At 45.0% G+C, this 12,830-nt stretch overlaps 1 protein-coding gene across 1 annotated transcript in view; it reads right to left on the reverse strand.

The window, feature by feature from the left end:
* Positions 1-12,830, reverse strand: part of GRTP1 (growth hormone regulated TBC protein 1) — a 37,214-nt gene that overhangs the window by 5,009 nt on the left and 19,375 nt on the right. The window contains exon 5 of the mRNA XM_082782729.1: positions 10,249-10,345. Coding sequence (XP_082638855.1) covers positions 10,249-10,345 — 97 coding nt within the window. The remainder of the gene's footprint in view (positions 1-10,248; positions 10,346-12,830) is intronic.

Consider the following 12,830-nt stretch of genomic DNA (forward strand, 5'->3'; position numbering starts at 1 on the left):
CAGGCAACAAGTGCAGAGGAGAAGAGCCACCCAGCGTTGCCCTCCCTTACTTGAAAGTCCTCCTTCTCCCCCCAGATGCTCACTTTTACATCGTTACTCAACACCCAAAAGGCCTCCGTGCTGCAGGAGGAGGTTGATAAGCTATCACAACCGAATTTATGAACTTCATGCAGCAGGCACGCGATGAATCCCATCAGTTAAGTCAAACCAGACGACGACAGCAGTCCCACCTCACCTTTGGAGCCCACTCATTCTCCCCGTTGGCAACTCGCAGCCTCTTTTTACCCAGGAGGGAAGGGCAATGCTCTGCCCTTTTATTTCGACCATGGGACAGTTCAGAAAGGTGCAGGGGGGGTTTGTAAGGATCTGTATCGCCAGCTTTGCATACAGAGCTGGACAACACATGTTTGGGAGGAAATAAGAGAAGTCACAACAGGAAAAGGAGGAAAACCAAGAGTACTGCCAATTCGTTTTGCAACCTCAGGCCACAGTGACCCCCTGCAGATGTCCTGGCCAAAGCGATATCCTGCAGATACGTGGCTCAATGGCAAGCTGAGCTCTTAACCATGTCACGTCAAAAACAAGCTCCCTGTCCTCCAGGGGGAGGGTGAGCAATGCCCCAAAACAGGCTCAAGCTGGAGCTTTTACTCCGTTGAACCAAAGTGAACCAAAACTTCTGATCTCAAGCTTGGAAGATGGGTGCTGTGGGATGGAAATGGCCTTTCGGCTTCTTATTTGCATCTCCTGCAGCACCATGCAAATCTGAGCAGGTGCAGGAGCTCCCACTGCTTAAATATAACGACAATGGAAATAAAGGCAAAAACGATATTCCTCCCGACATTACAGAAGACAAAGGTGAAGTATGAAGGAGCAAAGACTCCTTGTGCAACCTCTTGGACATGGAAAAATGAAGTTGGCAGCAGGCTAGAAAGCACAAATGCAACTTTCAGACCTTCTTGCTATGGGAAAAGCAGCAGCCTAGATTTGTTCTAAATACTAATTTTACCATCTTGCATTCGATAATGACATGTGCATCATTAGAAACAAGCACAGTTTGAAGCTCCAGCTACCAAAGCAATCTTGTACAGGCTCACACAACATCTCCAGCTCAACAGGTGGGGTGATGGTCCCGGGAGTCGGGGTTTTGGACAGACTTTTATCTCCATTTCCTCCAACGGAGGGGAATTCGTGAGCAAACGCTGCAGGTTGCCACAACTGCTTTCCGTGCGTGTAGAGGGGACAAATACTCGGTTATGAATTTGCGACCCTATCCCAAGTCTTACATGACTGCAGCTGAAGGAGGATCCTGGTCTCTGGCTTTTGTGATTCCTGGCTGGGATTAGGGAGAGGAACTACGTTATCAGTTCACTGCGCTGACAAGATTACTCTTGACACCTCAGCACAAAACACAGCACTTTCATTATCTCACGCTCAAAAAGCAAGCCACGTTTTCTCCAGCTCTTCACAACAATGCTGCAGTCACGCCACGGGAACTCCCTCGCTTAAAAGACTTGGACAGAAGCAGGAGGCTTAAATAGAAAGCTGAACAGGCACACGTGGCTCTAGCATGATATTTGGAGAAGGAAACCAATCCAACACCTCAGTCTGAACAGCATGAGATCCACAATCCTCTTACTTCAAGCCTGAGGAAGCTAACGCGTATTAATTTTAATCTTGAAGCGACAGGTCCTACTAAACCTGCAAGAGGTACAAACGGGAGAGGAGGTGTACCTCTCCCCCAGCCGTAAGCTGAAAATTTAGTATTGCATTTCAGTCTTCTGAAGGTAAAACACATGGAAAACACGAGGCAATATTTCCCAAGGAGCTCTGAAACTAAACAGGCCATCAGTTTTTAAACATTTAGGGAGACAACAGGTACTGCTGGGCACTGCACATGAGTTTCTCCCTATGGTTTCTCCTTTACTCCCAAAGCACACGTCCCTCCATAAACATATTCTCAATGTAGCTGATGCTTTTCACTGTATTTTGAAATAATATCAAAGCTCGCAGTAGCTGAGCAATTTAAAAATATTTTTTTCCCCAACATCTTAAGTTACAAATACAATAAATCCTGAATAAGCAGGTCTTAGTTCAGGAAAAGCTAAAGTAATCCTTGGATGTATTCAGTGCTGAAGAAGAGAGTGTGTTACCTCTGTATGTGACACGAACCAAACTGAAGTCAGAACACTGCAGCAGCTCTGATATTTAAGGCAGGAAGCTGATGGACTGGCAGGGATGGGACACAAAGGGTTATAAACACTACTCACAGAAACTGAGCTCTGTAAGGGACTTCTCTGTTTAGAGAGTTTATCCAAGGAATATGAAAAGCAAACTCGACTGCTTCACAGAGGAAACACCCCAGACATTATGGGCTTTTCGACAGAGGAAAACAAAGTCTTCACAAGTAGCAGTAGCTACTGGTTAGAATGAGGCACATTCAGATTAAAAAGTGATTTGCCCAGAGAAGCTGTGGCTGCCCCATCCCTGGGGGTGCTCAAGGCCAGGCTGGATGGGGCTTTGGGCAGCCTGCTCTGGTGGGAGGTGTCCCTGCCCGTGGCAGGGGGTGGAACTGGGTGGGCTTTGAGGTCTCTTCCAACCCAAACCTTTCTGTGGTTTTATAATTCACAGCTCAAAGACGCTACTAGCAGTGGTAGGGTCTCTCTTCCAACCAAATTTGGGGCCTTTCACAGCCCCAAGCCTGCAGCAGGGGGCACGGGCAGCAATGCTGCTGTTTGCTCAGCTGGCTTCTTGTCCAGCAAGGCCACTTACAAACCTCACTCCACGAGCCTTGGTATCTAACACGTGTATTTGTCTACTCCAGCTAATCCATTTTCGAGGAATTTACAAGCTGAAATACAAAACTGTGTCTTAGGATCAACAACAAGCACCCACAACCCCATTTTGCATTTGTCAGCATTTATATTATGCTTTTTGCTGTCCAAATAAGATGTCCGGGAAGGCTGCATCATCGAAAATGAACACGCAGAGCCCCTGCTGACCATCAGAAGGTCAAAAATATATGCAGTGAGGAATGAAATGAGCTATTCGCCAGCTTTGCTTCTGCTGCTTTAATCACAGAGTTAAAACAGCACAATCCCTTTAATCAATACGTAGACAGCTCTGTCAAAACAACAGTGGTTCAACACTACACGTGCACATTAATGCTTTCACAAGGAAAACCACGAGCTGAAAACAAGCAACCAAAACAACCCCACCAACACGACTATTTGGATAAAACATCAGGCACCAAATTTAAGGAAGTGCTGTGCATTAAGGCTTGGCTTTTACGCATCCAACAAAATTTAAAAAAGGACCTCCTTCCCCCAACCCCCTGCTCCTTTATTTCCACTGCTACCTACCTTCCTGCTTTATCAGCAGCCAGGCGGTTCTGCCTTTAATCGGACCTAACCAAATTAAGATTTCATTTGAAAACTTTATTTTGCCGGTGGCTTTTGAAAGGGATTTGAAACTTTGATCGACTGGGGAGACAAAGAGGCAAACAGCACGGCTGGCACAGATAGCCGAAGGCTGCAGTCCCCTCTCAGAGCAGGGCCACGGAAGGACTATTAAAGATAACTCAAGGTTTAACATAATTAAATTCTATTAATACAGGGCTTGCCTGCCAGCAGGAAAGAGATGGGCTCGACTTTTTGGATGGAATAAATCATTTAGGTCCTGCCTCCACGGTGTAAATACAGCCAGGCTGAGGAATAATGCAATCCTCTTGAGCATTTTAAAACACTAAGGGTTCTTCTGGTGGGTAGCCAAAATGTAGCACGTCCCCACACAGAAGTAAGGCTGAGAACATGTACATCTGGTCATACACAAGAAACCTGTGGTTTAGACAAAACTGTCGGACTTCTACCCAGCTACCTAAAGCCCAAATGCTAAATATTGAGCGTTATTTTTATTGACGAGGCTTATGAATTACAAGGAATAAGATGCATATAGGAAATAAAATTATTCCAAAAGCATAAGCATACTTATCACGTAAAAGCAGAAAAACCTCAGTTACTCGTTTCCTGCTTGCTCAAGTCTCCCAAGTGGCACAGCAGTTCAGATTTGTTAGTAATAAGCATTTCAGGCTTATCAAGGTTTCTAAATATACACACACGATGACCCCTGCGTTCCACCTTCAGCTTATCAGGACACTGCATGCTTAATTCCTGGATAAATAAAACTGACCTCTAATGTTCAAAGATGAATCCTTTCATCGTGGCTGCTGACTAACAGTAGAATGTGTCAGTCTCGTACTTCAGAGCTCCTATTTACCCAGCCTAGCAGCCAAGCATTCCTCTCTCCTCATGGTGGATGTGACCACAGAATCATTAAGGCTGGAAAAGCCCTCCAAGAGCATCTGGTCCAACCATCCCCCTCCCCTACCACCAGTATCACCCACTAACCCATGTCCCCAAGCACCAGGCCCAGCCTCTCCTTGCACACTCCCAGGGACGGTGACTCCACCACCTCCCTGGGCAACCCATCCCCGTGCCTGACTGCTCTTTCTGAGCAGAAATGGCTCCTCATTGCCAACCTGAACCTCCCCTGGTGCAACCTGAGGCTATTCCCTCTGGTCCTGTCACTGCTTACCTGTGAGAAGAGGCCGACCCCAGCTCCCCACAGCTTCCCCTCAGGCAGCTGCAGAGAGCAATGAGGTCTCCCCTGAGCCGCCTCTTTTCCAGACTGAACAACCACAGCAACCTCATTGGCTCAATTCAGGAAGGAAACAAATACACGCTCACTTGGAACTACAAGCAAGCAGCCTGAATAGCAATACTTCATAGGCAGTAGAGCATTCTGTATTTCTCAAGTGACTCTTCCCTTGAAACCTGAAGTCTGTGTGATGGGACTTGAAAGAATGTCCTAACACTGAGCAAGGGGAAGACAAGGATGCACAAGAGTTGGGCGAGCAATTATGTTATTATTCAGTTCAAATATTCGTGTCTCTTCCTGTGCCTCGTCTCTTCTGCAAAAATACCTGCGAGTCTACGGCTGACACAACTGAGAACCACAGCCAGCTCAAAACAGGGATGTGTTAGATATTATTTATCTGAAGACGCAGACATGTGCCTGAACCAGCAGTTGCTAAGCTACACAGCGAAGCAATATCTTGCACTGCACCTTTTGTTCTTGCAGATAATGCCCACTGCAGTCTACCAGTTGTGTGACTCTTTCGTTATTCAAAAATCCTTATTTTAGTAACTGATACACAACCAGGCACTACGCCGAAAGTTTAAAGAAAAAAAACTCCCCAAAAAGTCACCTAAAACAATTCCAGGCTGAAGGAACATTGCTAGACCTCCTTGAGGAAGACTTGTAGGCTAAATTTGATTTAAGATTTCTGTTAACAACACTGGAGAAGAAGAGCAAGCTGGTATTTGTTACCAATACTAACCTGGGAGGTGTTGTCCCACGTCAACACACAGGGCACAATGGAGTAATGTAGTGAAAGGGTTGGATTACTTGGGGATGGAGGCAGAGAGATGTGATGATATTTAACAAAAACACCCAGAGAAGAGTGTGCAAACAGTTCGCCAAAAGGTGCTATAAATGCCTATAAGCTGCAGGAAAACAGCTGTCAGCAACAAGAGGACAGTAGTACATACATGTACATCATTCCCAAGATCACAGCTCAAAATGACCCAGCAAAAAAGGCAGAGGAGATCCTACAGTTTTCTTCTCTCAAATAAAAAACTTCCAGCTGTGAAAAGAGAGAAATAATGCCACCGCACAAGGCACTAGCAATACTCCCACTAGAGGGGAGGGGAAAATATCATAGTGAGCATGCTAAAAAAAAAATCTAACTGGAACAAGTGCACATTTTTAGGCTATGAAGGGAACAGAGACCAAACTGCAAGAGAAGAGTTTGACTGAAGCAGCTTAGTAATACAAACCCAGTGAAACAAGTGAAAATAATAAAAAAAAAAATGTTCCGAGATATATATATACTGATATATATAATGCCTGCCATGCTGAAGTGAGTTCAAACCATCAAGTTTTTCCTCTCTTAAACTCACCATTTAATCATAAATGTAAAAAAGGCAAATATGCTCCTTAAATTACATACCAAAGTACCACAGTCATACGTTACCTCCTACCTGCTACTCTCTAAAGCAACCCCCCAGTATTTCCTCATATATTTCCTCACAAGAACAAAAAATGTTCTCAGCAAGAAGTAAAGCTATGAGCAGAACAGCAACAGCAGAGATACACCACGCAGAAATTGCAAAGCCACAATTTCTCTGAGCTTGAACTGAAGCCACACTGGTTCTTCTGGGCAACGCTGTCTGCTCCAGCTCGGCCTGTTTTGACTGACCCAGGAATAAAAGGATCTTGGTAACACCCAAAACTTCAGTTAAACAAACAGCTGCATTCCCCCACGGTGTGTTTAAAGGAGATATGCCCCTAATCCCTCCAAACCCCCAGCTGAGCAGCTGACAGCCACACCAGGCATGGGGCTGGCCTTCAGCAGAAGCACAAATCCTTCTGGCTCCGCTCAGCTGCGCTGCCCAGCGCTGAGCTCAGCCAGATGCGGGGCGTACACACAGCCCTACACGCCAGCAAACCCCTTTAACTTCTGCTGGCTCCCTCTTAGAGCTGCACCAACCCCATCTGGGCGTAGTGGGATGATTCAGACAGAAAAACGTCTACTTACGTGGTCCCATCACCAGCTGTCCCCTTCTGGCAGGGGGTGGAGGAGTCACACCTCCATCGCTCTCTATAGGTACCTCAAGGGAGGCTGTAGCGAGGTGGGGGTTGGCCTGTTCTCCCACGTGCCTGGTGACAGGACGAGGGGGAATGGGCTTAAGTTGAGCCAGGGGAGTTTTAGGTTAGATGTTAGGAAGAACTTCTTCACTGAAAGGGTTGTGAGGCACTGGAACAGGCTGCCCAGGGAAGTGGTGGAGTCACCATCCCTGGAAGTCTTCAAAAGACGTTTAGATGTAGAGCTTAGGGAAATGGTTTAGTGGGGACTGTTAGCGTTAGGTCAGAGGTTGGACTCGATGACCTTGAGGTCTCTTCCAACCTAGAAATTCTGTGATTCTGTGATTCTGTACCCTGTGGCACATCCCGCTCCCTGGGATAAAGACCAGTAAGACTGGGGAGGAGAACTGTGGATTGGGGGAGTCCTCTGTCACTTCCCCCAAAAGCTGCTCTAATCCTTTACCTGTCACACGCTACATTTTTCAATAGATGGCACAATCTCTGGCTTATTTGGTTCACCTGCTGACCAAAAACCCTGCCAGTATGCAGGTGTTGAGTGGAATTACACGTGTGCGGGCAGGGGCAAGGACGCTTTCACAGCAGCACCACAGAGAGCAGAGGGATTTCCACACTGTCCTAAATCGCCCCCGATTTAGCTGCAGTGACACAGGGATACTTGGAAAACGAGGACATGACCTGGAGGCATATCTGTCGCAGCGAAAGAGGAAAAGGTGTAGATCATAACGCAAACAGATCAAGAAGAGAGCCACAGGAATAAAACTGATGGAAAAAGATTGGCTTAAACTGTAAGCACCCAGCGAAACTGACTGCTACTTTTCCCTCTGAAGACCTGGAGAGGACACAGCACTTCTCTGCTTTCCCAAGAGGTAATTGAAGGGCTTTAAACTGAAATGGGCTGTACCCTGCACTATTAACACCAGGGTGGTACTTATCAGAAGAAGTTTCTTTATGCATATAGTCTGTCTGCCTCTCTCTCACATACATAATGGCTTTGAAACTATGCTGATTATTTTATCCATCATGCTCTGAATTTCATAAACGTACAATTCAAGGATGAGCTGAGAGGGCAGTGGGGATAAAAAGAAACATGTATGTACAGAAATCATCACCGTTATGACAGAGAACTGTCACGTGAATTTTCTGGCAGAATAAAGACAAAACTTGCTGCTGCTTTGAGACAACGAAGCCTTGCATTCCCCAGTGCAAATATTTTCCCTAGATAGAAGACTCACCCTACTAACTCAGGCTCTTGCTGAGGTAACCCGAGCTGGAAGGGGTACCTCAAACTCTCTTAAAGTTGATTTTGGAGGAGAAAGGGGCACAGGCAGGTTAGCAATTCTGATCCCTTTCACCACTGACAGCAGCAGAACTGCCAGCAGGCGTGTTTCTAACGTCAGTACCTCAGCTGGATGCCTCTGGACTGGACGTGCTGAACCCAGGCCAAAGTCTGTAGTAAGACTCTCATTACAGGGTTGTAAATGCCTATCTATAAACAGGGTAGTAAAAAATATTGCCATGGATATAAGTGAACGTACATCTCCTTTGTACACGGTGATTGCCTTTCACATTATCCATTTCTTCTCAACACCAACGCTACCAGCATAATATCAATGCAATGACTAAGAGGGCAAAATAAGAGCAACTTCTGTCATTTAGATATCAGCAATGCATAGAAGGATATGAAGGGCTTCACAACAAACTCATTGAAGTGAATTCCTTGCCAAAGCAATGATAAATTTATGAATTTATCCTGAGCTGGAAGGGACCCACAAGATGAACAAAAAAAAATCTGAATCTACTCCTTTGTCCCAAATAAAAACATGTAGGACTACCAAAAAGATTAGCAGCAGAAGGTGCCACACACCAGTTTGCAATCAAGTGTGCCTTTTACTGAGGGCCTTATCCCCCCAAAAGTGATGCCAATGGGAAGACATCCTCTGCTTTCAGCCAGTGACAGGTCCCATGGCAGCCTGCTGTCTCCTACCTGTTTGCACAGCTTATCGTTCTCAAGGCTGAACAAACCAGCAGACAGTTGGTTTCTTCAGGCTATTCTTGTAGCTTGAGAGTAAGCTTCAAGGCTGCAACTTCTCAAATATTTGCAGATTGACTCAACACGTCACAGTTGCCAGTTCCCACTCTTGCAAGCTGCAAACTCTGTCCAACCATGCTGCTTAACGTGCAAGGGAAAAACTCAGCTCCTACATGGTGTAATTCAATGCAAAAGGTAATTCTTACAGCTGGTCAAAAGCATGAAAAAACTCCCTCAGCTCTTTATCTTTCTTAGAGTCTTTCCCTTCTCTTCAAAAGGGAAGAAAAATGTTTTGTTTTTTTTTTTTTTTTAAATCTTAAACCAGACCAGGAAGAAACAGAAATACAAATATCAACCTTGATGCCTCCGACCAGCACTTAGCTGATGCTGTAACATTGGATTCAGCCTCCAGCCACTTGGGATAAGCATCTGCTCAAAAGCAGAACTGGGCCAACAGCGAATTTCACAGCCTCCTTATAGAAAAAGGAGTCTCTCCTGTTCTGAACGCGATACACACTGAGCCTGTAGCTGTAAGTCAGTCCCATGCACAACACTCTTGGGAATTCACGATGAAGCCATTCTTCCTCTAGAATTAAATCCCAAGAAAGAACGTTCCCAAATGTATTTCACAGGATTATAAATCACAGCTGTGCCTGATGCTTGCTTCTGGTTTTGATCTACTCCATATGTGGTGAGATTCAGTTGAACATGAGGCAAAATTCAGCGTGGAAGCTCCTGCTGCAAACCCAGGCAAGAAAAGTTAGGGAGCTACTGAGCTGACCAGATGTAAATGCTGTCTGCATTGTAGGGTGCACTGAATTTCCCTCGAGACTACCGACCAACCTGGCTAGATCACAATCACAAGAGCTTTGAAGGGAACTTCGCATACAGCCACAGGCAGGAATTTTGACATTTGCCTGCCCTGCTGCAACATCAGTACGTGGAAATGCCCAAGGTGTGCCTGCTCAGAGGATCCCCCCTAGCAGAAGCCCACTCCACCTTGCCAGCTGTCTCTGAAGAAAGCTCGTGCTGCCTCCTGCCAAGCCACTGGGAAGCGCTGCTGCAGGCTGAGTGCTCAGTCTGTGTGCATCTCCCACCTTTGCTCTGGGATTACTGCTTCATCTGTGCCTCAAATCACATTCCTGCAAACAGAAACACCAAATCCCAGACACCTTCTGAGCTCTGTTCCCCAGCTCCACACTGGCGTGGGAAGACACCTACCTAACAGGTACAAGTAGGGATAAGGAGTGAGAAATGAGACGGCAGATTAACATAAAAGCAAACCACTCCATCAGGACTGAGTTGTGACTACAGAACAGACAACTTTTGCCTGTGTGTGGTGTCTTTGTCCTGTGTTTCCAGGACCCTAAAAATTCTTCAGTCCATGCAAGCCCATTTTAACACCTGAAAACACTCTAAAAATGAACAAAAACACAAAGACAGAACAAAAGCCAAGCTCCAGCATACAAAACCAACTGTTTAAATTTTTACCATACCCGGCAATATTCTTCCAATAAGAGCATCTAGCAGCCAAAAGGACTCCTCTTCATTCTTTGTAATAAGAATCAGGTATCCAGCTATGAAATTCATGCCCTGAAAAAGGAAGAAGAATTTTAAGATGCGTACACTTACCTTAAGAGTTTCTAGTTCATTTATTTTGATTAAGAGCTAAATTACCACGGTATACAAAGTGAGCACATCAAGTACAGTCTAGTAATAAAGGCCACTGTTTGAGTAAGCTGTTAAACCTGCAAGAGGACAGCTGGTGAGAATTATTATCACAGCTCAAGGAGAGAAAATTAAAATAAAAAGCTTAGCAGTGTATAATTTACATTCAATTTTCCCTTTTTAAAGAATCCCAAAGCCCTGTCCCAGTGTTAACTGTTGACTGTTCTGACCAGAACCAAAACACAGCTGATCTGGACGTGCAATGCAAACGTAACACACCTGCAGGTGGACCATGCAGCTGCAGAAGGAGAGAGCCTGATCCAAACACTCCTTTGTAAAAAGCTGCAGCTTTTATGAGCTGTTGGTGCTTAGCCCATCAAATGACTGCAAATCATTTGTTTCCTCTAGTACCTCCGGTACTGCTCATGGTGGGCAATGACTCTGGCCACTGCAGCTCCTGCCTTTCAGCGTAAAAAGGAAGGGAAACAGCAGGAAGGAGGGAGGGGGAGCTACCAAAAAATTATGAAAGCTTAGTCAACCCATAACTGGCCTGTTCTGACTGCATTGAGAACACACAGGTTGTGAACTGGTATTCCCCATTTTATTGCCTCAGCCTGAGGCACTTTTTTTTTTTTTGTACCTGCCATAATATCACTAAGTTACAGCAGTATTACTGATTTACGGGCATAGTAGTTCACTTTCTTTGGATTCCTCATCTTGAAAACAAACAAAAAAAAACATTTAAGTGTATCTTTTCTATTGTAAACAAGATGACAACTGCGATATCACAGCAAGCACACCAGCATGACAATTTACCAAAGGTGTCTCTGAAAGTTTTCCTAAGCTAACAGGAAATTATCTTTAAATATTTACAGGCTATGAAAGCTGGTGTTGGTTACACTGCCTTCTTCAGTTCCATCCCTTTATTTGGCCTTCTCCCTGTTCTCTCCCCTTCCACGCTTGACTTCTCCAGCATTGTCTCTCGGTCTCCTGAGTGCTGCCAGTTGTGGCTCTGAAGAGATGACGGCCACCAAGGAGGCCCTTCACAGCCTCTGGAAGCTACAAGATCCTATCTCGGCTGAAATCTCATTTCTTGCATTCAGCAGATTTCACTTGCCCATCCCACCATACAAGGCCTTGCAACACTCCCACAACAGGGAAATATTAGGACGTGGCACCTTCCCCAGGGCTTCATTTTCCAGCTTTGAGTCACGCAGCACTTGTTACTCAGACGGCTCGGACAGACCTTGCGTGGCCTTACACGGTGCTCGGCCTTCTAGCTAGGGAGGCAACGATTTGTTTTAAGGCCGACAGCTCAGGAACTGCATCTATCTATGGTGACAAGAGCCTGCTTGGCATTGAACACGGCACGCACAGGAAAATAGTCTTAAGCATAAATTCACAGGGCTCTCGATTTTAGGCAGTGCCATGGCCTTGTCACAGCATGACCATGCGAAGCCCAACACACTCCCAAATGGGGAGCTAACTGGCAGCAAATACTACAAATGCGGTAGAATTGTGAAAATGCCCCCTGAAGAGCCTTCAGATGCCAAAAAGAACTCTGCAAAATACTAAAGTTCTCATTTTTTACTCGATTTTCTAGTGTTTACAGGGTCTCCGCTACAGTGCAGCACGCATCACAATATCTACCTGGACAAAATCTGCTGCTTCGCTAGTAGAAAACATCCTTTCCTGAAACATTCCCTGATTTACAACGTGCCTTGGAAAGCAGACGCTGCTGGCCTTTGGTTTATGGTCTAATTATTTTTAGCCAGAAAAAGTAACATTCATCCTGTGAGGACACCAGAGGCGAGGAGAAAGGAGAAAAACTAAACAAATCACTTTTTTTTTTTCTTAAGTTACCTGTCATCTCCAATGTTCATAATGCCATGTGCAAAGATTAGCACACTGATTAAACAATATACCAAAACTTTTCAACAACTGGACATCTATTTTGTTTAGAAGCCAGCATGGTTCAGAAGTGGTACGTTTCTACCTTGATAAAAGGGCCTGACCCTTGCAAAACAGACTATTCACAGTTCTATTCCTTCTCTTGTTCTCAAAACTTTAAACATCTTAATAAATATATAATACTGAGAACAACAAAATGGAAAAAACAGGCATCTTTTACTCCTGGTTCAAATAATCTCCATACTACAGCTAATTAGTATACACAAGAATAATTTGTTTTCATGACTTTGGTCTAGCTTTAAGCCTCTCTAAGTCTCCTCCTTAGTCTCCTACTCTCCAAACTTCAGTAAATATAATTCATAATCTTCAAAACTTTGGAAAAATTGTTTGTACTGTACCAACTTCCTCAACTAGCATGAGATACAGCTTAGCACTTGCATCTTTGGTGAAGAAAGGGAAGACTTTCTAAGTGAAATTCAAACAATTTTTCTTCCTACCT

The sequence above is a fragment of the Aythya marila genome, assembly GCF_965140915.1.
Source record: "Aythya marila genome assembly, chromosome: 1".
Taxonomy (NCBI): Eukaryota; Metazoa; Chordata; class Aves; order Anseriformes; family Anatidae; genus Aythya; species Aythya marila.